We start from the raw sequence: 27,667 nt of genomic DNA on the forward strand, positions 1-27,667 counted from the left end.
TGGAGTTCATCAGATCATATGATTGTATGCGAATGCTGGATATAATAAAAAATATTAATATAATATAAATATTAAATACTTTAAAGGGTAACTAAACCCCTGGTCAGAGCCTACCTCCACCCACTGGCAATATTTGAAAAATGCTGCTAGAGGGGATGAAATAGATGCTAAAACACTCTATCCTGACCCGTTTTCAATACTCGCAATTCCAACTCCTGACTGGTTTTGACGAAAAAAGATGTTTTTTATACTGCCAAGGGCGTAGCTCGCGTGGTGAGCTGAAACCTGCATATGCCACGAAGTGCGGAACATCCAATAGGAAAATTCAACTGCAGTTGCCACCATTCAACCTGAAGAGGGCAGCACTAAGACGTTTTTACACCATATATTGTAGAAATAAAACACTTTATACACAAATGTCAAAAAAGTTACTCGAATCAATGACTGGTATTAATAAAGATCCATTCTTACAGATCATTAACTAAAAAAAGTTGGTTTAGTGTTTAGTTACTCTTTAAGATTTAAGCTTTAGTATTTAGTAGTGCTATCAAATTGGTTAATCGCATCTAACAAAAGTTTGTAAATATATGTGTGTGTGTGTGTGTGTATAGATGTGATTAATCTATTTGACAGCACTAATATTTAGATATCAATTTGTGATTTCCTATAAATGTGTGTATTATGGAGGCTTGTTTCCGCCTCCATGTCTTTAACCCGAAATTCTGACTTTATAACTCGCATTATGACTTGCATAAAAAATCTGAATTGCGAGATAAAAAGTCGCAATTATCTTTTAAATTGTTTTTTTTTTTCTGTGGCAGAAAAAAACGTATACTATATATATATATATATGTGTGTGTGTGTGTGTGTGTGTGTGTGTGTATTGTGTATAAATTTTTTACTGAGATAATTCCTAGTATTTTTTTACAAATAATTACAAAGAAATGGCAGGTAAAACATAATTAAACTTATTATATTTAATTTAAATATAAATTATATATATATTTACAATATACTTAATAGCTGAACCAGCACTCACTATAATCATGTCGATTTTACAGTGAAGTGTTCAGTAAAACATTCACATGTGTGATTTTTCCCTGATGGGAACTCAATTATTTGCCTCATTGTGTGAGCTGCAGGGAGAAGCGTTACAGCTGTGCCACTCTGGAGGAGAATCGAGGGAACGCTTTCTGTCTGTGCAAATCCCACTTAAGCCCTGTTTGGTTGCAGATATTGCCCTTTGTCCTTGTCTCACTAAATCGCCATTAAATTTCTCCCCAAACCCTCTGAAATGAACGCTGCCAGTGCTGAGTGGTGCCCTGTTTCATCCTGTAATCAGAGAGAGGGGAAACACGAGACACACGGAGGCCGAGACCCCACTAGCGTGCCACTAATGTGCCGTGTTGATCCCCTCCTGCGGTTTAGCAGACTGGATTCAGTGGTAATAAGCCCTTCTGGTTGAGGGCTGATGCCCTATTATTACCGCATTGTCTCCCCCGGGACTAAGGAAGTGAGCGCAGACCTTCTGCAGCAGCTCCCAGAGACACGGACGCTTTTAGAGTCTTACCTCAGCCCAAAGTCACCCACGGGAACACATTCATATTCAGTGTAATCATTACTTGCTCTCCAAGTAAGACCTACCAGGAGTGGATGGATTTCTAGGATTCTTTAAATTATGTAAATCGACAGCACAGGTTGTATGCCATGAAGGCTACAGCATTTATACATGAAGAGTTCAGATGCAAAAGCCTCTAAATGCCATTTGAAATTTTCTTCTTTAATGATGATTTTTATCAAACTTATATATTTAAGTTCAGTAATTTCACTTAAATAAGTGAAATTACTGAACTTAAATATATAAGTTTGATAAAAATCATCATTAAAGAAGAAAATTTCAAATGGCATTTAGAGGCTTTTGCATCTGAACTCTTCACATATTAACCTTGTATTTTATATGATAGTGGTGAGCACTAAGCTTGCGCTTGATTTGCTTTTCCGGGCACACTTTATTTTGGGGAACACATATTGACTATTAACTAAGACTTTTGCCTCAATAAACTCGTAATTTGTGTATTAATAGTTAGCAATTGTTGTTGTTAGGTAGTTGGCTAAGTTTAGGTATGGGGTAGAATTAAGGAAGGGAGAATAAGACATTTATAATGTGCTTAATAACTACTTATAAACAGCCAATAAGTTAGTAATAAGCAACTAGAATGTACATTTCCAGAAGAAAATGTGAAGTGGTGCTCGCAGTGGCAAAACTCACCACCCGGTTGCTAGGGTGGTGTGCATGATTGCATACATGCCAACAACCATATCTGTACGATATTCTGATGCTGAGATATGGCTTATTCGTGTTGTTCAGATGTTGCTAGAGTGTTCTGGGTGGTTGCTAAGGTGTGCCTAGGCGGTTGCTAGGGTGTTCTGGGTGGTTTCTGGGGTGTTCTGGGTGGTTGCTAGGCAGTTGCTTGGGTAATCTGTGTGCTTGCTCGGGTGGTTGCTAGGGTATTCTGGTGGTTGCTAGGGTATTCTGGGTGGTTGCTATGGTGTTGCTAGGCGGTTGCTTGGGTAATCAGGAAATCTTCATTAAAGTGGGGGAAAAAATACAGTTCAAATTTAAGCATAATAACTTGTTGTTGTTTTTTGGCAATCCTTTCGGTGTATCTTGGACTGAAAGACAGTCTGATTCAAGCTTTAAGCCAATGACAGATGAGGAGAACACTGTGTTTGCCATGCAGTGCTGAAGGTTGTATTTACAGCCTGTTGACATTGATTCGACATGCATCTTAAGACCTGAGAAGCTGGTATCTTGGAATGATGTCATTGCAGCATGAGAGTGCTTGGTTATGACAGCCTATGGAGAGACGAGATGAAAGACTGTTTCCACACATTTCATTTCACACACATTCTGAATCACTGAAAAAGCCATGCAAAAGTATGATTTGGCATTCTGAAGGGGGTTTGAGCCAATCACAGTGCCACTAACCCTCTTTGCAAACACCCCCTACTGGTAGGAAATATACTACTTTTTATTGATGCCGTTGTCACGGGAACAGAGAAACAGCCTGCAGGAGCTGCCATGATAATGATGCTGTGCAATATCTTTGATTAAGAGATGAACATCTGGCTCTGAGCTATATGTGGCCACACACAAATGCTCACAGTGATTCAGACACTGCTGTTGCAACAGGTTTTAGTTTTCTCACTGCCAGCCAATAAACATTTGACGTTATTGTCTAATACCCTAAAGCAAGGTTTCATAACGGGTACGTCATGAACTAAAGGTGAATCTAAGGTTTGTTCAGGAGGGTGGAAATTAAATAAATAAATAATTGTATATATATATATATATATATATATATATAAAAAATAACAAAACAAATACCCTAATTAAAATAATATTAATCATGATTTAAAAGATATGCAAATTATAAGAAAATACCTAGACTACATAAAATAGTTAACTCGCAAGGAATATAAATAATTTTTTTTAATCGTAATATTATATTATGTATTTTAGTGTTTTATTTTATGGCATTTTTGTACGGTAATATTAGAACCGTATAAAAAAATAATCAATCGATTTTACAGAACAAGCTGTGGTGGTTGCCGGAATAATTCTGTAAAAATGCAGTAAAAATGTAAACCTATTTACAGAACTACTCTAAATTTTACAGTTTTAAACTATATATATATATATATATATATATATATATATATATATATATATATCAAACCAGTGAATCAAATTGCTACTAAAATCAGTTTTTAAACTTATAACATATACTGACATCCACCATCCTAACACTGATGGTAAAGAGAAAACCATAATTAATCAAAAATCATAACCTTTAGGTTTTCCACAAGCTGAGGTAAAATATAAAAGTTAAATTGTGTCATGCACACACATACAAAAAACTATATAAACTATATAAAACACTAATATACATGACTAATATATATATAAAAAACATCAAATGTGAAGATCTAGGAATTTCAGTTTACAGCTTTTCATTGTGAATTATTAGATCATTTGTTCTTTTTACCATAAAATGATCCATTATAATAGATAATAATAATCTATTACAATTTTTACTCCGTATGGAAACTTACTTAACACTTTAACCAATTAACAGGTTTTTACTGTTGCATTTTTACAGTCTTTTAGATAAAATTACTATTGATTTTTCACAGTTGTAAATAAAACATATAGATTATTGGGTTTCTTTTCACAAGACAATATCAGTTGAAACCAGCTGAAAAGCACAATCACATTTCTGACTTTTGCACATTTATCATATTTCCAGTAGTAAATCTTATTGGCTGGGTTTTGCTGACATTCCACCCTCTCCCCTCTGTTTTTTTCCATATCTACTCATAGATGCAAACGAGAGGTCGGCCAAGAGATTTTCACCCAATGGAGTCTTCAATTACACCTCTCTGCTCCTCAGTAAAGAGGATAACATGCTTTACGTTGGCGCTCGAGAGACTCTCTTCGCACTCAATATCACCGATATCAGCAGAACACAGCTGCAGCGTAATGTGAGTATGTCTGTGTGTTGCATTTTGGAGAATTTATAAGCGTGTGCATCAGTCTGTAATATGGGAATTAATCATTTAAGGTTCAAATGAGAGTAGAATATCATTGATGTTGAATCTACGCATCAATTAAAGGGATAGTTCACCCAATAATGAAAATTCTGTCATCATTTACTCACCTTTATATTGTTCCAAACCTATATGACTTTATTCTGCTGAACACAAAAGAAGATATTTTTGAAAAATGTCGGTAACCAGATAGTTTACGGTACTATGACTTCCCTTACTATGGAAGTCAATGGCTACCATCAACTGTCTGGTTACTGACATTCTTCAAAATATCTTCTTTTGTGTTCAGCAGAAGAAAAAACTCAAGGTCAAGGTTTGGAACAACTTGAGGGTGAGTAAATGATGACAATTTTCATTTTTGGCACACACACAAGTGTGAACGCAGGTAAAGTGGGTCACTTTCTGATCATTTGTCACTGGTATATTTAAAAAAATATCGGTACATCAATGCCATACTATGTTGTTCAATTTTGTTACATTGAATGACATTGATTATTAATGAATAATGGATTGAATTTCATTCCAATCATCACACAAAGCTATCGTGTCATAAAGATCACTCATACTTTTATTGGGTTTTTGTGTCCTTTTTCATTCAGTGCAAGTGTCCTACTTTACCAGTTGTCCCACTTCCTCCTTATTGTATTTTGACATCATACTTTGCAACAAATGAACTTTTTTAAGTCATAAATAGACTTTTACAGTTCACTGGAAATATTTTGCTTGATTCATTTTGAACATAATATAACAGAAAGGATACGTTACAGCCAAGGTGACACACTGTTGGCCCACTCAATGCAAATGTGCTTGTTAATACATGATGTTTCTGTAAATGCAGCACTATAGCTGCTGAAACTGCTCAATTCAGTCAGCTTGCGATTTTCACTTTTTCAGTTAACATGGAGCACGCCACAGAGAAAGAGAGACGAGTGCAGTTTCAAAGGGAAAGACTTACTGGTAAGTGAATGAGATATTCATCAAACCAAGAGATGTCTGTATATTTGAACATGACGTTTCATGTCAAATCATCTACTGTAATTCAAGTAAGTAGTCTCTAAAGTAGATGTCGGGCAAAATTTGAATCTGAGAAACTGCCCATCGCACCACTTTCAGTTCATAGGGTCCGTTGTTGCCTCGACAAGTCCACATCGTAATTTTCCTGAAAGGGCTGTTATTAGATTAATAATCCGCATGCTTAATTTGCTGCCAGATTGATTTGTCTTGAGAGCCAGGTTTGGATGGATGTTGGGACCCTGATGAAGACAGTAATAACGGCTGTTTCTTGAGACCGATGACACGCAGCTGCCAGAAACCTCTCCCAGACTATTACAGAGTATTTAGATCAAACCTAGTGATGTGAAAACAAATTCTGAGCCACAGCCAAGCAACACTTGGGCACACAGCCTGGTGCTTACATTCACCTTTATATAAAGTTCAAACTATTTTTTTGTGTGAATTTTATCCATCTTTGAAAATTAATTTGGAATAGTATCATATGTAAAACAAGGGGAAAAAAAGTTTTTTCTTAAAGGGATAGTTCACCCAAAAATGAAAATTCATTATCAATCACCCTCATGCCATTCCAAACCTGTTTAATGTTTGTGGGACACAACAGTAGGTATTTTGAAGTATGTTAGCAATCAAACAGCATTGGAACATTTTTTACTTCTATTGTATGGATAAAACGCGTTATTAACGGCGTTAACGCAAACCCATTTTAACGCGATTCATTTATTTATCGTGAGATTAACAGTCTTTTTGGCCTAGCAAACTTTGTAGTTTTTTTCACATGCTTTTGCAACAGGACGTGGCATACGCGGCGCTGTGCAATGAAACCCGTTCATTTCAATTGCTTGCGCCGCGCGAGGACGTTTTGTTGCTTCGTCGACCAAAGCGCAGTTTTTGACGTTTTGAACTGAGCCATCATCGCAACAGCACGTCCACTCTGAAATACCACCTGATGGCCAAGTACACACACACAGCTGATGCGAATTCTCCGCCCCTTCATCAATTTCAGGACCTTGTCAGTATTTCTTTCACCCTTTTATTGATGGACAGTGTTACATTGTGTGCAAGATTATTTGCTCCAAGTGAAAGTGTTTTAGTGTGAAATTGAACACAGTATATCAATGTTGTTTTCAATAAAAAAAACATTTGCACAAAGCAAGCCGATCCACTTTTCCATGTTGATAAGAGCATTCAAATTAGAAAAAATAATGGAATAAAAGTAAATCAAGAGACATTTAGAATAGATAAAAATGTGTGATTAATCGCGAGTTAACTGACATGAATGCGATTAATCGCGATTAAATATTTTAATCGTTTGACAGCACTAAGGCCGTGTGTCCACCATAGCGTTTTTCCACGCGCCTGGCGTATGTTTTCAATTGTTCAATTTTTTAAACGGCATGAGCGTACCGAGGCGCTGAGCGTTTTTTTCACGCTGAAGCGCCGAGCGCCCAGCGTTTTTTACTGGTCGCTGGGAGTGAAAACATTTTCAACTTTGGTTAAAGCGCAGCGCTCATCACTGTCACTTTTTACCCAGCCGTCCAATCACAGTGGAGGAGGGGCGGGACTAATACCTCACCGACCAACTGTCAACATTCAAACTGCTGCGGATATTCTGTATCATAGCAACGAAACGTCTCAACGGAAAAAACGCTGCGCTGCCAAAGCGCTCTCAAGCGCCCAAAGCACGGCGTCTTCAGCAGAGCGTCTAGCGTTTCAGCTGGCTAAAAACGCTTTGGTGGACACACGGCCTAATATTTAGCTAAATAAGTCGTCCAACGGTGCATCCGAAATCACGTACTGAGTAGGAACTACATTTGAATTAGAACTTACTTCGCGTTTGCAACCATTAAAAAAATGATATAGTGTAGAATTTATATAATTTATAGAATGTGTGTAGTATGAATGTAATCCAGACTATATCCACCATGTTGTCATGATGTGACAGTTGCGTCGATTCAACCTGTGGCCTCATGCCTACTGTTTTTGAAATACCATGTATTCGGATATACTCTACTGGCCTACTGTTTTCCGATGCGGGAAGTATTCGATTTCGGATGCAGCGCAAGTGATCTAATAGGTGCATCAACGCCCATCAATTTAATAATCGTCACATTCATGTCTTAAATGATTGTGTGTCTCTCCCTCTCTTATGCATTTCCTTTTGCTTTCTCCTTCTCATTCCAGACCGACTGCTTCAATTACATCAAGATTTTACTGCGTGTGAACGGCACTCACCTGTACGTGTGTGGAACGTATGCTTTCAGCCCTATCTGCGCTTACATCGTAAGTACTGTTTCATTTTGTTCTATTCTTCTGCAGGATTTCACCACCTCCGTCCATGCTTTTAACAGACTGCAGGGGAGGAATTAATTATCCATGTCATTTACTCAGTCAATCAAAATGTCCTCGGAAACACACTCTTCCGCTTTCCCCGAGGGTAAATGCCGTTCGGATGAGAAATTATTATTGCCCTGCACTTTACTTAGACCCCTCACTCTGGAGACGATGCCGGGATTGGTCTGTGCACTTGAGGGGTCGACGCGGACCAATAAGATTGAAGCTTAAGCATAGTGTACTTTGCATACACACGCCGATTCTGTGACAGCTGTCCCCTGAAATGGTTTGCAGATTTACATTTTACCTTTATGCCCCTATAAAGACACGTCCTGTCTCCAAACATCCTTTTTATCAGGATCCTTGGCCCACACACAGTCGATAGTACACATCATCCCTTCGCTTTGAGTGCGTTCACCCTGTTCTTAATAACATGACGTTCTGTTCAGCAAAATAAGGTCCTTGTTTAGATCTGCACAGTCGAGACAAGAGACAGTGCTTGCTGTCTTTACAAGAATGTCCCTGTGTCTTTTTTCCCTCCAGAACACGTCTGATTTTTCCCTGGTGCGCAGTGAAATGGGAGAAATCGTCACCGAAGATGGTCGAAGCCGGTGTCCTTTCAACCCTGAATACAAGTCCACGGCCATCCTAGCTGGTGCGTGCTACAAAAAGTGGTGCAACGTTTAGTATTTTTGCATCATTGTATAAAACTTAAACTTTTTTCTTTCAGTTAGGGTGTGTTCACACTTCTTTTTGTCCGGACTAAAAAAGAAAATGATACATTGAATCCTGATTCGCTTAGGACTTCATTTTCAAAGTGCTCACACTTATTCAAATGAACCGCACTAACAGATCAATCGCACCAAAGTTAATTTTAATCAAACCACATCTGCCAAGTGTGAACACACTCTTAGTTTCCAAGGCAACATTTCTATTTATTGATCTAGTTTTAATAATTTTTTTTTTATTTCATCTAGATTTAGTTAAAAGGGATACTCCACTTTTTTTTTTTGGAAATAGGCTCATTTTACCACTCCACCAGAGTTAAACAGTTGAGTTTTATCATTTTCAAATCCATTCAGCCAATTTTTGATATTTAGAAGAATATCAGTAACCAGACAGTTTCTGGTCTCATTGACTTCCATAGTAGGAAAAAATATATACTATGGAAGTTAATGAGACCAGAAACTGTCTGGTTACTGATATTATACTATGTGTGGTTACTGATATAATATCAGTAACCAGACAGTTTCTGGAAAAAATATATACTATGGAAGTTAATGAGACCAGAAACTGTCTGGTTACTGATATTCTTCAAAATATCCAAAAAACGGCTGAATGGATTTGAAAACGGTAAAACTCGACTGTTTAACTCTAGGGGAGTGGTAAAATGAGCCTATTTCCCCAAAAAAAGTGGAGTATCCCTTTAACAATAACACTGGTCTAAGTGCATTCTTATAGATCATGCCGATACTATACGTGCTACGAAAAGTTGAGTTTGCGACACCCTTTTCTGATTCGTTTCATTAATGTCTGTTGCTTTGAATGATGGTTTTGCAGATGGAGAACTGTATGCCGGCACAGTCAGTAACTTCCAAGGGAACGAACCTATCATTTACAAAAGCCTTGGCCAGGGCACAGCCTTAAAGACTGAAAACTCACTGAACTGGCTTCAAGGTAAGACTTGTGAAGATATTTGAATGAAATCTGAGATATTTCTATCCCTCTATTGACAGTCCATTGAATTTAGTATTATTTATATACTTTTATAGTATTTACTTATATATACAGAATAGAGCCAGACCGATATATCGGCAGGCCGATATTATCGGCCGATATTAGGCATTTACCAAACTATCGGTATCGGCAGTTATAATGACCGATATATGAATATTTCAAAAATAAAATAAAAAACGGACAAAACACGCTTGAACCATGTCATGTGTGTTGGAGTTGTATAGTTTGTCCACCAGAGGGCACTCTACACTGTCCATGTTGGCAACACTCGTTCAGTTGGTCACAAGACATACGTTGCTTGAATAACAATTAAAAGAACATCCCAATCAGTTCTCTTAACTCAAATAAGCATGACAAAATTTGTGACTATCATGAATTCTGCACAGGTTCTGGCGTACGAACGGTTTTATAAATCTGAATATTTTTTGGCGTACGCCTTTTTTGGCTTTCGGGTGCACGCACACTTTTAGTACGGATCCTACGCACAGTTTTATAAATGAGACCTTCCAGTCGCCATTTTTTAAAAGTATTTCAGTATACCTTTAACATTTTTTTAACTAATTGTTTTTTTAGTTTTAGTAATTTTTGTTCTTCGACTTATTTATTTCAGTTAGAAGGCAACACAACAAATTTTCATTTAAGTTTTTAAGTTGAAGTTTTTCATCTAATATTTAAAATAGAACTGAAATATTTGGGTGAACTTTCTCTAAGTGACTCGTCATATGAGTAAATGGTTTTCTCTTATGGGATCAGTCCCCCTGAAGTTACCACTAAGAGGCCATATTGGCACAGCAGAGAGTTATTCATATAAAGCAAGACTACAGAGAATAAAACAAATCAATTTAGTTTCAGTTTACACAGTCAAACCCTTCTCACTTTACTAAAGAGTGCTGAATAATACTTAATATTTTGCCATAAGTGGCAAAGTTGACGAGAGACGCGCATATGCAAAATCGATCCTGAGCACTCTGATAGTGTAACAAAAGATCTGCTATTGTAACTACAACTAAAGATTGACATACAAAAGGGGTTTCAAGTGGACCAGTGGCTATATTTGTGACATAAAGTCTCGGTGTACTGTCCATGCCTTGGATTGACACTTGTTTTTATTTCTCCCACAGACCCCGCTTTTGTGGGCTCAGCCTACATTCAGGAGAGTTTGCCCAAAGGCAACACAGTCGGCGATGATGACAAGATTTACTTCTTCTTCAGTGAAGCGGGAAAGGAGTTTGATTTCTTTGACAACACCATTGTGTCACGCATCGCTCGCGTGTGTAAGGTAAGGGGCGCTTCGGTGTAAACACATTGTTGAATGGAGTTGGATGTACTCACACACCATTTATTCACCCCTCAATTAAGTGTAAAGGAATACATGGCATTATGTTTGTGCATGTTAATATTAGTGCACATATGTGTGTGTGTGCTCACATGGCCATGTGATCGTTTCATGTGTCACACTGAGGTGAGAGAGCTCCGCTGCCTTTCAGAGAGATTAGGAGGTTTGTGTTTCAAAGACACATTCCTCAATGCAGAGCTTTCCCTTTGCTTGGTCCGCCTCCAATTCTTATCTCTGCCCAGCAAATATTAGCATTCATCTGTTGACTTGAGGGGCAGCTGAAAATGCGCATTGCACACACACAAAACACACATTCTTCACAGTTCTTTCCAAAACCTGTAGAAAGCTATCCTATGGGTGCTTCCAGTTATTTTTTGAACCTATCACCAAAATCATAAATGCCGTGTGACTTATTGGCCGATGACATCATGTGTGAACAGTACCAATCTCTTCACTACTAGAGAATAAAAAGAGAGCTAATATATCATTAATATATTAATGCAAGTCTTTGAATCATTCACTCAAACGATTTCTTCACAACACTAAATCACTCAAGCGATTTCTTCACAACACTGAATCACTCAAACGATTTCTTCACAACACTGAATCACTCAAACGATTTCTTCACAACACTGAATCATTCAGGAATCGACACAAGTGAATCTCTTTTTTGATTAGATTCATCGATTCATAGATTTAGATTCATTGAATCATTGACTTAACCAGTTTGTTCAAACCATTGATTAATTAGTGACTCTATTTATGGAAAAATAATCAAATCACTGATCCAACCAAATTGTTCAAACTACTGATTCATTCAGGAATGAAAACTTGTCTGTAAGAGTGAGTCAATGAACGAAACACAGGTACTAAATACAAACGTTTGCTGGATTTGTTTAAAACTTTGTTTAGCACTATAAATATAGGCAAAGACATCTCTAAAATGTGTTTCAAAATTTTTACTTCTGTTTTTATAGTGTCATAAAACCAAGCTGTTGGTCTGAATATTAGCATTGCTTTCTGATAAATTAGTCAAAACTCTTGAATGTCAATCAAATGAGGAAAATGCTTTTTGGGTTCAGATAGCGTACACTGTAAAAAAAAAATTGTTGGTTTAACTTAAAAAAGTAAGTAACCTGGTTGCCTTAAAATTTTAAGTTGATTGAACTGGAAAAAGTGAGTTAATACAATGAAGGAGATTGATTTAATCATCAGAAACTCAAAATAATAAGTTATCTGAACTAAATAAATGATTTAAGTTGATTTGACAAAAGAAAAAATGTTAACACATCTTGAAAATATTTATTTTTAAAGTGAGTTATGGCATCTACTAGCGACTAAAACGGTGCTGTGCAAAAATAAAAAATAAATAAAGCTGCCTTAAATTTTTGAGTACAATCAACTTGGATGTTTAAGTAATTTCAATGTAAATTACATTAAACTGACTTAAAAAAAATAATTAAATCTTGTATAACTTAAAAAAAAGTTAGTTGTATAACGAGAAAAAAAATGCTGAAAATTGCTTAACTTCACTTATTTTGATGAGTTAAAGCAATGTAAAAACACGCTGTCAACTTATTGATCATTTCATTTTTTACAGTGACCCGTTGATATTTTAAAACGCAGTGATGACAGTGATGAATCAGTGATGGCCATGTAGCTCATTCAAATAGGCTTTTCTAACCAGCTTCACTAAGAAGAATCACCTAATGGTTTCCGTTTTCACAGCAGCTAATTTACCGAGTGGCAGCCGATAGAGGGTTCACACGCTCCAGTCTTCCCGTCTTGTAATGTGGATTATCAAACGGGCTGCATGAAATGCCTCCTGACAGTGAAACGGTTGCAATGCCAGGAGAATGTGTCCCGCTTTATTGGCATCCAGTACCTTAAACATTATCCAAGGTTCCCTTTTTAGCATGCCCTATATTCCTCCAACCAGATCCACTGGAGCCCAGCCATGAGGAAGGGAATGCAATGATTATGTTTATAAGCGGCATTTTCTTGGTTTTGTACCTTATCTCCTGTCATGTAGTAAACAAATGTAATGACTCCTGCAAAGCCCATTAGTGGACTTAATTGTCTGGCATTCTGTGATGTGACATGCAACAAAGCCAGGCTCACGGGCCGATGCACAAGCCCTTTTTTATTTTATATTATTTAATTTCCTTTTGCTTATGCTCTTCATCTCAAATCGGTGCATTTGCGCTCAAGGAGTGATCTGAATCTAAAGAGAGTCTCTCTCTATGTTGCCAGTTTGGTCTGTTCTGAATGGTGCATGAGTGAGTGCAACATCTGCAAGATTCATTTGCCTTCTCGTCTTGCTTTTGAAGTCTGAGAATGATTTCAATTCCACTGCTCTTTCTATATTTTGGTTTCTTTTCTTTTCGACTCCTAACTTACCTCCAGTTACCTGTCACTATAGTATGGATATTGGTGCACTTTTGCACAGATGACCATGTCAGATTCCAGTGGAAACTGTGATGCATGTCAAACTATCCATTTACGTGGTGCAACAGTTTCTTATTGTTTTAAGATTCTTTCTGAATTGCACCTGGTGTTTGGATTTGAAAGCGTACCATATCATTTGTACTCAGAATGACAATAAGCAGATCCTTTAGTTTCATTTGAAATGAATGGCATACAGTATGTGGAAGCTTCTCCTTTTTAAGTTTTTAAAGGAGCACTTTGCAGATACAACTGTTCTGCAGTTGTAAAAAGACCATATGCACATATTTATATAGGGCTGTCAAACGATTAATCGCGATTAATTGCGATTAATCGCATCCAAAATAAAAGTTTGTGTTTACATAATAACACATGCATGTATATTTAAGAAAAAAATATTTATATATATAAAATATGTATATTTATATATAATATATATTATATATAAATCTATATAAAGTATATACATGAAAATATTTTTAAATATATACAAGCATGTGTGTGTATATATATATTTATTTATATATATATATATACACACACAGCGCCCCCACATATATTATGCAAACACAAACTTTTATTTTGGATGCGATTAATCGCGATTAATCATGTGACAGCCCTATTTATATATACATATACATTTGATATCAATTATACATAAATACATAAATGTGTGCATGCATTTACTCATCTCACTTGCACAAAAACTGATTCAGTATTCTTCCAAATGAATAAAAACTGAATTGCAAACCTGCAATAATGAAATTTTGAAATTAATTGAATTGAAATTTTGAAATTATTGAAATTTAATCATTTAAACATGAATAATAAAAATAATGGAATGATAATACAAATAATTGAAATTTTTTTTTTGGTTATTAAAAAACAAACCACCAATTCCAGAAAGAAAAAGTAATGCAAAAGTAATGTAATGGATTACTTTCCATAAAAAGTAACAAAGTAGTTACTTTTTTAGGCAGTAATGAAATATTGTAATATTGAACACTGAACCTCATTAATAATACCCTTAAATAATAACAATTTAAATATGTATTAATATGCTATTGCAATAACCAATAAAGCAATGATGGATTAATTAGTGAATATAAATTAGATTTATATTGTGAAGAACGTCATTTACTGTATGTACGTTCATGGATTACCGTGTAACTTAGCCTTCAGCTGTAGGTTTACAGTGCTGAACTGCTGTTCAATGATGGGTGGGAGTTTCCCTTTAAAAGATTTTATTGGAATGTGTTGTTGCCGGTCCTGCTGGTGTGGGAAGGCGTTGTCCTGCGTGCTGGATTACAATAATATTATAATTAAAGGAAAGCTCATTTTCTTTGGAGAGCAGCTGAGATGGTTGAATACAAATTGTGCTTTTGGGACCTCTGCGTTACGTACCTCTGGCTGTCGTTCAGGCCATTTGTGCTTCTTGTCTGTTTCTCTGCCCTGCTCTTTGCCCAAACTTCTCTCTTTCTGTTCCCGTCTTTGATTGTATCTCTCTGGCCATGTGTTTGTTCAGGTGTTCAGTGTGAAGTTCTGCTTGAGCGAGGGTTGACACTAATATAAAGCTTTCCTGAAGAAACAAAAATATTTAGTTGATTCATTGTGTGGCTTTGTTCTTTTTCACCTGTGTCATAGGGTTTATTATCCAACATCCCTTCCCTCAAGTTTCCACTATGAATTTTTCTCTTTTTTTCTCTTTAGATCACCTTGCCTCTAAGTTTTTAAACCAATATTTGTCTTACTTTTAGGGTACTTTTTGTAAAATGAACTACAGCATGAATAGTGCATCACACTTAACAACAAAGGGAGAAGTCAAATCAGTATCAGATTAAGAAATTGTCTTTAATCCAAGAATTAGTTACATCATTTCCTTATATCACAACAATAGATCTATAATATTAATGGGGAGATTCATAACTGGCTGTGTTTTCTCTTCTGGTAGACGTTTAAGCCCTTTATTATTCTGCCTGTTTTGTTTAAAGGGACTCTAAAGTACCAAAGTTAAGGCCTGTACACCCTCAGGGCCTCAATCACAAAAACACTCTGCTGTACTCAGTCTTAATGCACAACATGTGATAGAAGCTGCAGTCCTTGTCCAGTTCGAAATCTTTATGTAAGAGAGAAAGTTGCCATCTTAATCAGCGTTTCCATTGGCTTGTTGGAATCGACAGCAGCTTCTAGTTCCCTCTTGTGGTCAGAAATGGTCTTTGCACAAATACTCCTCAATTTACTTTTAAAGGGATACTCTACTTTTTTTTGGAAATAGGCTCATTTTCAACTCCCCCAAAGTTAAACAGTTGAGTTTTACTGTTTTCGAATCCATTCAGATGATTTTATGATATTTAGAAGAATATCAGTAACCAGACGGTTTCTGGTCTCATTGACTTCCATAGTAGGAAAAAATATACTATGGAAGTCAATGAGACCAGAAACTGTCTGGTTAGTGATATTCTTTTAAATATCAGAAAATCATCTGAATGGATTCGAAAACGGTAAAACTGAACTGTTTAACTCTGGGGGAGTTGTAAAATGAGCCTATTTCCAAAAAAAAAAAGGTGGAGTATCCCTTTAACATTTATGGCAGACACTTTTATCCAAAGCAACTTCAGAGTTATATTTATATATATGAGATGAAAAACTTAAATTAGAGATGTTGCTTTGACAACTTACTGATAGAATTAAGATGTAAGCTTAAGTACTGAAATTATTAAAAAAAAATAATGCTAAAAATGATCTAAATAGATATATTAAAAATGACAAAAGCACATAACAAAATTACTTAAACTAAAATGAATACTAACAAATGTGGATCAATTCTATAGCATAAAACTAAAATAACACTGATTTCTATCTGTATGTCCACAGGGTGATAAAGGTGGAGAGAGGGTTCTTCAAAAGAAATGGACAACCTTTCTGAAAGCCCAACTCCTGTGTTCATTGCCTGACGACGGGTTCCCCTTCAACATCATCCAGGACATGTTTGTACTGACCCCCAGCAAAGAGGCCTGGAAGAGTACGGTGTTTTATGGAGTCTTCACCTCACAGTGGTAACGCATCACCTGAAATGGCATTTAGAATACAGATAATACAGTAAATACCATGAAAAAGAAGAAATTCAGCATTCATTTCTGTTATTGAACCCTGCCTGGCACTCAACCAGACTCCTTTTGCTGTACTTAGTGTGGGAGTTGTGGGTATTGATTGAGTGCATTAACATGGGGCACAAGAGACAGGACAGGCAGGAGATGTCAGCGAGACTCAGAATAGCCTCCCTCTTGTGTCCGCCTACGCACCTGTTATGTCTGAGGTTAAATAAGACGCTTTTGCATTTTGCGTGCACTCTGATTTTTCGGTGATCGCTCTTTGATGAATGTGCATATGTAGACTGATTGTAATGAATGTTGTGCTTGTGTGTACAGGTACAAAGGTGCTTCAGGAAGCTCAGCTGTATGTGCGTTTACCATGGATCAGGTTGAAGAGGCGTTTAATGGACGTTACCGGGAAGTTAATCGGGAGACGCAGCAGTGGTACACCTACAACCACCAAGTACCAGAACCCAGACCTGGAGCGGTACGTTTCGTGTTATGTTCAAAAACAACTCAATGACACCGAAAAACACTGAAAAAAGATGGTGGACGACTAATTGACAAAACTGACCCATCTCTTCTAAACTATCTTGTAGCCTAAATTAAAGTCGGTAGTTGTTAAGTTGTTAAAGTAGTTGCTAAGTTTAGGTTTTGGGTAGGATTAAAGGATGCAGAATATAGTCATACAGAATGCATTAAAGGGATAGTTCACTTTGAAATTAATTTTTGATATGTTTTAGCTTACCTCAAGGGCATCAAAAAAGTCAGTCAGTCATATAATGCAGGTCTATGGTCACCACCTCAAAGAGCATGCACAGAGAAGTCCAAATTAAACATGATTTAATGACTCGTATATGTAAGTACACACTGATGGCCTAAGACACGAAACGAGCGGTTTGTGTGAGAAAACAAATAGTATTTATATTGTTTTACCTCTTGCAATCACAGTCATGTCTAAATATAAAAAAATAATTTCAAAGTGAACTATCCCTTTAATATGTGCTAAGTACTAATAAACAACCAATACGCATGCTAATAATAAGCAATAGTTAATAGTGAGAATTGGACCCTAAACTAAAGTGTTACCGACCTTTTCAATCACACTTCCAATCTGACTTGACATCGGTGTGTTGAAAGTTGCATTGATTTTGCCGTAATTAAGCTGCCACTCACCAAACATCACTGAGAAAAAGAGCGATTTCGATATTGTGCGGTGTTTCTGAAGGATATTTTTCCATCTTCCTGCAGTGCATCACCAACTCGGCCCGTGCCCAGGGGATCTCGTCCTCTCTGCACATGCCTGATAAAGTGCTGAACTTCGTGAAGGACCACTTCCTCATGGACAGCGTGATTCGAAGCCAGCCTCTGCTCCTCAAACGAAACGTGCGCTACACGCAGCTCGCTGTGCACCGAGTACAGGCTCTTCACAAGTCCTACGATGTGCTCTTCATCGGCACAGGTGAGGTTTTAGAACACCGTATGTGCATCTAAAGCTCAGGAATATATCTGATTTTATATTAATATTCCTGCATTAAAGGCTTTTTGATTGTTGCCCTAATCCCCATTAAGTTTTACAATAAGGGATTTTAAGTCCAGGATTTTTAGACTTGGGAAATCAAACCTTTATATCACGCAGCATGACTTTATCTGTTGCTTTACACATTCACGCTGGTTCGTAACTACCGATTCAGTGCTTAAAGGGGTAGTTCACCCCCAAATGTCATCATTTACTCATTTTCTGTAAAACATAAAGAAAGGGTAACACTTTACAATAAGGTTCATTAGTTAACATTAGTTAACTACATTAGTTAGCATGAACTAATAATGAACAGCATTTATTAATCTTTGTAAACGTTAATTTCAATATTTACTAATACTTTATTAAAATCTTGTTAACATTAGTTAATGCGCTGTGAACTAACATGAACAAACAATGAACAGCTTTATTATCATTAACTAACATCAACGAAGATTAACACATACTGTAACAAATGTATTGCTCATGGTTAGTTCATGTTAGTTAATACATTAACTAATGTTAAATAATGAACCTTATTGTAAAGTGTTACCAAAGAAAGATATATGAAATTAGCTGTGAGTATATTTGATACATCCGGCTTTTATGATAATCACAATAATGTCTTAGTAAGGTGATATTTAAATGCTTAGTTTGCAGGCTTGTGCACAATTCAGAATTGATTTGAGAATGACTCCTGAATTCGAATTCATTTCGTCAATTCTTCAATTAAATTCTTGTATGCAAAATGTATGCAGGGTTGAAGAGTGACTAGTTACGTGTAATGAAATAATGTTATTAAATTACAAAATGAGTGTAATTGTATTTAGTATTACTGAGGTAATATGTGTAATTCAATTAGTTACTAATCAAATTAAAAGGAAATTGCTTTATAATGAAGTAATCCAACTAAAGTAATCCAAACCACATATGGGTAACTTATATAACTAAGCAATTACATTTCCAAAGTAATCTTCCTAACACTGAATGTATGTGAGATACAACACATTCTTTCTGTGTGGAATTTCTTTGAATTGCCATGAATTTAATTCCACTTCGTGTCATTCCAATTCCAATTCAACTTCCTGTGGGGCGGAGTCAATTCAATTCAAATTCCAAATCATGAATCGAATGGAGGCCAATTCTGAAATTCTGTTTGTGCACAAGCATGTTGGTTTTGTATGATCAAAGCTCTGTAGATTTAATTGTGGAGGCAAAATGATTCAATTTCATGATAATAATAATAATTGTTCATCAAAAGTATCATATCTGATACATCATGCATGTCACGTTTTAAGTAAATCTAAGTTGCTTCAGTCCAGTAAGTGTTAAATCTTGAAATACTACAACCAGTAGCAATATTAAATGTATTCTTGGGTATACTTTATAAAAATCATGAAAGCTTCGTCTCATATCACTTATGTTTCGTTTCAGATGATGGCAGGATTCACAAAGCCATCAACGTTAATCAAAAGATGTATATTATTGAAGAGCTGGTGATTTTCCCCGAGCCTCTTTCTGTACAACACATCGAACTGGATGATGAGAAGGTGCCTTAAACTCATTTACTTTCTTTGTACTTGTTATACATGCTGAAGAACATTATGCATTAGTGAAATGACAGCGCGGACGGAAAAAGGACCCTTCAACCGTAGAGATAGCGAGGCCTGGGAGGGAGATAATTGCGTCCCTGTTTTCTTCTCTAGGGAACTGTGTGAACAGATGGGAAACAAACAGTGTCTGCTCTGTCTACACACTACTCAGTCTATACTTTATATGTATATCCTACACCATATGAGCTGTTTTAAAAGGGCTTACTGCAATTATCATCTATTAGCATTTACAGTATGTTTTGCAAGCGTCTTTATACACTGGATGCTTGATTGTAATCTAGACATATAGAAAGTGTCTCATTTCTGATGTGTTTGCATTTCCAACAGGGACTGTTGTTTGTGTCCAGCTATTCTGGGCTGGTTGAAATCCCTCTTGCCAACTGCTCCAACTACCAGAGCTGTGGAGAGTGTGTGCTGTCTAGAGATCCGTACTGTGCCTGGACAGGGAAGCAGTGTTCAAATATCAAACATGCTCCAACTAAGAGGTTAGCATATTTCCATGACTTGTACTAGCATCTAGAGCACTTCACTTAGTATAGTAACAAGTATTAAAATACAGTTTAAGACATTAACACATAAATTATTTTCACAAAACACACATTATTTTTTATCGATGTTGAAAACAGTTCTGCAAACCGTGATATGGATCCTTTGATGAATAATAATTTCAAAAGAACACCATCTATTTGAAATAGAAATCTTTTATGACATCAGAAATCCCTTTAGTGTCTTTTTTTTGGGCTGTCAAACGATTAATCGCGATTAATCGCATCCAAAATAAAAGTTTGTGTTTATATATATGTGGGTGCACTGTGTATAATTATTTTATATACATAAATACACTTGCATGCTTGTATATATTTAAGAAATATTTTCATGTATATACTGCTTATATAAAATTTATATTATATATAAATATAAATATTTTATATATAAATAATATTTTTTCTTAAATATCCACGCATGTGTGTGTATTTATATATATAGAAAATAATTAGACACAGTGCACCCACATATATTATGTAAACACAAACTTTTATTTTGGATGCGGTTAATCGTTTGACAGCCCTAGTTACTTTTGATGACTTTTAGTAATTAAATCTTACTGACCCCAAACTTTTGAAGTTTTTTTTTTTAGTTTACTGTATGAACTGAATTTTAGTCTGTGCTCTGTTCTTCCTAGTCAATGGCTACAAGATGTAGATGATGCCAACACTGCCATGTGCAAAATGCCAAGCCCTCGTTCTGCAAGGCCGACTTCACCACGTGAGTAAAAGCCATGCTTAAAAGCCCTTTCACACTGAGTATGACACTATAAAGCTAAGTAAATGGCTGACGAGCGGCACTTTCACGAACGCAAAACAATTGATTGCCTTTAGCTAATTCTCGCCGGCACAATAGGTGGCGCTATCTAAGAATACATTTCTCCTCATGAGTATTTATCTCGTAGGTTTTCCCATTTGACTTTAACCTCGTCCGCTGCACGGCATACAACAGTAAATTAAGATCAAGAAGCTTTGGGACTACACAAAAACCATCGAGTGCGTGTAATAACCTCCGACTGCAATCTAAAGTGGATTTTGATACCAAATGGGCAGACGTGCAGTATTTGTAGTGTTTTACAATGAACTGAACGCAACACCTGCTTAGCATTTCTCATTCTTTATTGTTATAAAAAAGCCCCCGAGCCGCATGAAAAACACACAGAACATATATCGTCGTAATCATATGGCTTGTCAGTTGTTTATGTGCGAACTCAGAACGAGGAAATGAACACAACGTCGCCATTCGGAAGGGCAGGCGTTATGATCACATAATATGACTGGAGGCTCTGATGCGAATGAGTTATCTGACACACTCTGTATGCTTTTCAAACTCTTCATATTGCATAATTCAGTGGAAATGATAATCTGTATAAAGAACATGTAAGAATAAATCGGTTCCTAAACAAGAATGAATGATAACACGGGTAAAGCCTTGTTCACACTACATGATTTTAAAACGTTGGGCTGAACTGTGTGGTTCACACTACATGACTTGCTCTCTGTGAAATCAGGAGTGATCAAGTCGTTGAGCTGTTCACACCACACGACACAACGTGATTGATCCGCAACAGGAGGTAACGCACTACACGAGTTGACACCAACAGTGTCACCCAACGATTCTATCTTGCCTACAAACCACGTTTTGTCAAGACGAGCCGGAAATGACGCAAAACCAGCACGTTTGTCAATACCCAGCGAACACAACGCGAATATGGACGTCAGACAGAAACTAGTGCTTCAAACTGTTCACGCGAGGATTCGCTCTGAGAAAAAAATGCAAAAAAGCAAAAAAAAAAAGATTTACCCGGTGACCTCAACCCTTGCCTTGCTCTGATTGGCTGGAGGTTGAGTCGCGCGACAGCTCTGGATATCTAGCACGCTAGATATTTTTCTGGGCTCGGTGACGCGTCTGCGAGCGTCTTTAATGCGTTGTTGGCTCTTTCATACTAACAGATTGGCAAGCGTTCATCGTCCGCTAATCCCCCGCGATTCGCACGCGATAACACCCTGACCTGCCGGCGAGCTCAACGATTTGCAAATCGGGCTTAAATCGGGCTTAAAATCCTGTAGTGTGAACTTGGCTTAAGGCGAAATCTAATTTCATCGTGGGGCGACAAGGGAAAAAAACCCGACACACTAGCCGCGAAATCGCTGCGATTGATAACTCCCGGTCTAAATAGGTCCATTGTTTCTAGAATCCATTTTTTCGATTCCAGAGCGTCATCGCGACATACATCGCTTTATCACGCTCACTGTGAAAGGCCCTTTACAATATCTAAACAGTGTGAATCACAATTTGTAGAATTTATTTCCAACAAACCACAAAGTGCATGAGGCTAACGCAAGCTGTGACAGTTACCAAAGCACCGTGGCATGACCGAACGCATTTACATAGTGCCTCCGGCAAGATGCTCTAAATGACTGTTAGTGATTGAAGTGGTTGCATGGTGGTTTGCTAATTTATGTTTGATTTATTACCCACAGGTGTTCCATCATGTCATGTAGTACAAATACCTGTCAACACATTTACGGTCCTACCCTGCAAGCTGCGATCCAACTTGGCTGAGAGGCGATGGGAGTACAGTCAAACCGCCGAGCGATTCGTCTACCCTAGTCCTGACGGCGGCCTGGTGGTTGTAGCCCAAGTGGACAGGGAGGAGATCTATGAATGTTGGTCTGAAGAAGGCGGCTACCAACAACTTCTGGCCAATTATTGCGTTAAAGCCGAGCACGAAAGCACCACCCTGACTGGACGATCCCGAACGCAGCTCGTGCCCCAAGGGGAGGCCATCATCCTGCCGGGGGAAACGTGGTCGCCGCAGAAAACCAAGACGTACTGGAATGAACTGATTGTTGTGTGTGCCTTACTGGTGTTCTCCCTGGTGGTCCTGTCGCTGTTCGTGGCATACAGGAACCGAGATAGGATGAAGTCCATGCTGAAGGAAGGCGAGTGCCCCAACATGCAACAGAAGAAACCGCGAATTCCAGGGAAGCACACGGAAAGCCTTCCATTAAATGGCAACAATATCCCGCCCTCTGTGTCTGACCACAAGGGCTACCAGACGCTCAATGATAACTACATCTGCAGCACCCCAACCCACGAATGCTCCTCACCCGAGAACAGCAAGAGCTTCTCGGAATCCGAAAAGAGACCGTTGAACTTAAAGGAGAGCCACGTGGAAATCTCGCCGACTTGCCCACGGCCTCGAGTACGCCTGGGCTCGGAAATCAAAGACTCGATTGTTTAAGTTGGTGTGGGATGACTGTTAAAAAAATATATAAAAATAGTGGCCTCTGAACTGAACAGCACCAAGGGAGGGACAGACTGAAAATGACTGGAAACGTACCATCACTGGGTTTTATTTTGCACTTTGTCTCCTCTCATTTTGTCTTGGTGATCTGTTCACATTTCTCAGTCACTGCCAAGTCTGTGAAGCACCCAGAGCCACGACGAGCGGGACGCAAGGCCTCGGGTGCACTTTGAAAAAATAAAGTGGGCATTGCGAGAGACGCCGATCCAGTCGTCCCGCCCCGGTCCTCCGTCCAAAAATGTCTGGTGGCATCTGTGTGAAAGCAATACGATGCCCTCAGGGTTCACCCACCTGTCATGCTCCCATCTCATCCCTCGGTCTGCTGCGTAGAGTTGGTCGTCCTGCGAGCGCGAAGATTCAAACTTTAGTCTAGAATAGAGGCTCTTGCAAAACATAGTGCCTGACGTGAGATGATTAGCTGGCATTTCCACACAATGTAAGAGTGGTGCATCAAAACAAAGCTTTGATGATGTATGCAAACCCTTTGCACAGTATATCATCATGACCTCAGTCCTCAGCACATAGCAGGCATACTATGCAAATCACATAAAGGAGAAGCATCGTGTAGAGAGCTAACAAAACAGCACACGGCTGTCCTAGTACAATAAGCGATGCCACGACCTCAGTATTCTACAGCTCTTCTCAGAGGTACACATGTTAAATAAAGTATGCAAGTGAGATTGAGGCATGTAAAGAGCCCACAATGGGGTTTCAATGGGTAGAGGACTCCAAAGAAGGCATGTTAGCAATACTAAGAGTACATCCCAAGGAACAAATTACATTCTGAAGATGAAATATGATTATCTCTATGTTCTTTATACCTCAATCACAATTTGATCAATGGAATTCAAAAATCATTTAAAGCAGAGGTTCTCGAAAAGAAATGAAAGTTTTTGATGAAAACATTCCAGGATTTTTCTGGACTTCAATGGGAACCAAATGGCTTAAGGTCTGTTCAACTGTTCAAAGGGCTTTAAACAATTTCAGACGATGAATAAGGGTCTTATCAAGCCAAATGATCGCTCATTAAAAAAAAAAATAACCAAGTTTAAGTTTTATAAGCTCAAATGGTCGCCTTTCTCTGTTCTGTGATGCGCGTTCGTGACTCTCCTGTTGATCAAAATGAACAAATCTTTTTTCGTGTCATTTGGTTCATTCAACGGAACGAAATGAGCGAGTTGACTCTGGAAAAGATTTGTTCGTTTTGATCAACAGGAGAGTCACGAACGCGCATCACAGAACAGAGTAAGGCGACCATTTTAGCTTACAAAACTTAAACTTTGTTATTTTTTTTAAATAAGCGATCGTTTCGCTTGATAAGACCCTTATTCATCATCTGGAATCGTTTAAAGCCCTTTGAACAGCTTGCAGTTTTCACTGAAACTGTCTTTTGGACCTTGAACCGTTTGGTTCCCATTAAAGTCCATTATATGGAGAAAAATCCTTAAATTTCTTTTTGACTGAAGAAAGAATGATATGGACATCTTGGATGATATGGGGGTGAGTAAATTATCAGCAACATTTTTTTTTAAAAGTGAACTACTTCTTTGAGATTTTTATAAATAATAATAATAATATTTCAAATCGCACAAATCATACTTTTATTTATTTTGACTTATTTAATTGCTTAATTCATCTTATACGTAATCATTTTAAGTTATCTTGAGGCCCGTTTGCCCCCCTGGTTGAGAACCTCTGGTTTAAAGGGTATATTTCATGCAAAAATGAAAAATCTGTCATCATTTACTCACCTATCATTCTCCAAAGTTCTAGCTTTTGTCCTAACAATGAAAGTCAATGGGGTCCAAAGTTGTTTTGGGTCTCACTGACTTTAATTGTTTAGACAAAAACAGTTCTTCAAATGATCTTTATTTGTGCTCAGCATCAGACAGGTTTGGAAGAACATGAGCGTGAGTAAATAGCAGAATTTTCGACATAAATATTTCTTGAATTAGTGCATTAATAGTCAATAGAAGTGACCAAACGTCTCTTGAGATTGTTTACTGATCCAAAATTATTATTTTTTTTTGTGCCAAAAGATTTTAGATTCTCTCATTTCACATCTCTCAGAACCCCAAATGGTCTAGAGATCTGTCAAGAGCTGTTCTCTTGACTCAAAAGTGTACTTCTCTCATTTATAATGCCATGTTGTAAATTTGAATGATGAATTTGCATTCGGACAGAATGAAAACGACTTTACATGCCAATTTTACGCTAAGTTATGAGACCTATGCTCCTGAAGAGTGTAACGTGACCAGCAGATTTGTTTTTTGTTTTTTTTGTTTTTTTCATGAAAAAGTGCCATGTTCACTATAACACCTTAAGTCAAAGCAGGCTAACAGATGTTTTAGGGTGGGAGCAATGACATATAGGTATATAAAACCAAGTTATAAATCGTCAGCTGCCAAGAGTGACATACTGGTTCTATTTCAAACACTACATTACTTGGTTACTGCAAAGCATTGGGGATGGGGATAATAACTTGCGCGCAAATGTAAGTTAGCACAGCATCAACATACAGTAAGGATCCATGTATAAATGTATAGTTAAGAATACACAGACACAAATAATAATACGAATTTGTAAGAAACATCTATTTCCATGATCAAATTTTCCAGGAAAATTCCCAAAGACAAGCATTGTATATTGCACCACCCAAGTGTGTAATGTTATGTTTCATTGCCATTGATCTTTAAAGATCACACAGACATTTGTATTGTGAATGTAGTTATGTATTGATTGAAAGTGTTCCAAAATTTTTCTTTCAATAGAAACATTGTGTCTTATTTAAATGTATGCTGAATGTTTGAAAGTGGGACTTGTACATGATATTGACGGACAATGACTTTGATCACAAAGTTGTACGATTTTTTTTGTAAGCCAAGGTTATGAACGACATTTCTGCTTTTTTTCTTTTACCAGAATGCATTACAATTCTTTTTTTTTTTTTCTATTGTATTTGCACAGAATGTGGCAATGGTTGGAATGAAAGTGTCTGGGGATGAATGTTCTCCTGACATTGCTGTAGCAATGACTAGATTTCGTGACTCAAAGGGTTTGCGGGAAAGCAAGTGTAATATTGTAGCCAATTTTGTGACTAAAACATGTGAACAAAGAGCAAACCTCACATGCATGTCTGCTCTGGTGGACTACACAGTAGAATTACCTAAAGTCGAAAACCACTGTATATCTAATGGTCTTCTGTGCAACAGTCCACTGCAAGGGTATGTCTCCACTGTGCTTATTAATATCTACAGAGCTCCCCTAATATATAAATATATATATATATATATCAATCACACAAACACAAAACACTTACTGAACATATTTCAAGCACAGAAAAAGAATAAAAAAACACGTATTTGTAATAATAATATAACTGTTTTACATATACTCAGACCTCTGTTTGAAAATCACATTCAAAATATCATGCAAAAATCATTTAAACGAAGCAGATTTGCTTGTTTTTCAGAACATCATCAGATTATTATCACTAGCGTGCCGTTTTACGGAGTAGACAATGTGAAAACTTCACTGTACATCAGCTGCTACCTACAAGCGGTAGATTTAGTTACGTATATTATAGATATTCGTGTAGTCACATATTTCAGTGCTGAACTGACTCGGACATAAGAGTTACTGGACTGCGTTAGTCTGTTACACTCTTAAATGCTCAGATACATTCTTTATAATGGCGCACCAAGATGCTCTGATCTATTGTAAGTTAATGTCTTGTAAACTTTAATGTAAAGGTGTATTTGTACATTTTGCTGCCAATGTAAAGAAAAAAACTGTTGTGAAATGTATTTTTTGTATTATACATCACTACTGTTTTGTTGTTTTTATTATATTGTACATAAAAGCACTTTAATTTTAATTTTTTAAATAAAAGAAATAAACCCACTGATTTTTACTTATTGAACATTTTTCAGTCAATTACAAGTTTTGAGTCAAGTGGCATCAAATGATATATATATGGTTAATGAAAAGATATATGACTACTGTAATATCTCATAAACTCTCTTAGGCTCTCATAGGCTCTCTTTTATGACAATATCTTTACAAATACAGTACTGGTCAAAAGTTAGGAAACATTACTGTTTTTTTATGTTT

General features: G+C 37.1%; 1 protein-coding gene across 3 annotated transcripts in view; it reads left to right on the forward strand.

Annotated features, from left to right (window-relative positions):
- The window catches only part of sema4ba (sema domain, immunoglobulin domain (Ig), transmembrane domain (TM) and short cytoplasmic domain, (semaphorin) 4Ba), a 77,519-nt gene extending 50,058 nt beyond the window's left edge, over positions 1-27,461 (forward strand). For all 3 annotated transcript variants that reach the window (XM_089116463.1, XM_089116464.1, XM_039683926.2), the window contains exons 3-15: positions 4,385-4,545; positions 5,506-5,568; positions 7,807-7,905; positions 8,500-8,611; positions 9,517-9,633; positions 10,815-10,972; positions 16,349-16,530; positions 16,903-17,053; positions 17,818-18,028; positions 19,520-19,635; positions 20,026-20,183; positions 20,882-20,964; positions 22,728-27,461. In XM_089116463.1, the coding sequence (XP_088972589.1) occupies positions 4,385-4,545; positions 5,506-5,568; positions 7,807-7,905; positions 8,500-8,611; positions 9,517-9,633; positions 10,815-10,972; positions 16,349-16,530; positions 16,903-17,053; positions 17,818-18,028; positions 19,520-19,635; positions 20,026-20,183; positions 20,882-20,964; positions 22,728-23,491 (2,375 nt within the window). In that variant the 3' untranslated portion in view covers positions 23,492-27,461. The remainder of the gene's footprint in view (positions 1-4,384; positions 4,546-5,505; positions 5,569-7,806; positions 7,906-8,499; positions 8,612-9,516; positions 9,634-10,814; positions 10,973-16,348; positions 16,531-16,902; positions 17,054-17,817; positions 18,029-19,519; positions 19,636-20,025; positions 20,184-20,881; positions 20,965-22,727) is intronic.
- The last annotated feature ends 206 nt before the right edge of the window (positions 27,462-27,667 follow it).

The sequence above is a fragment of the Pimephales promelas genome, chromosome 10, assembly GCF_988280905.1.
Source record: "Pimephales promelas chromosome 10, fPimPro1.hap1.1, whole genome shotgun sequence".
Classification (NCBI taxonomy): Eukaryota; Metazoa; Chordata; class Actinopteri; order Cypriniformes; family Leuciscidae; genus Pimephales; species Pimephales promelas.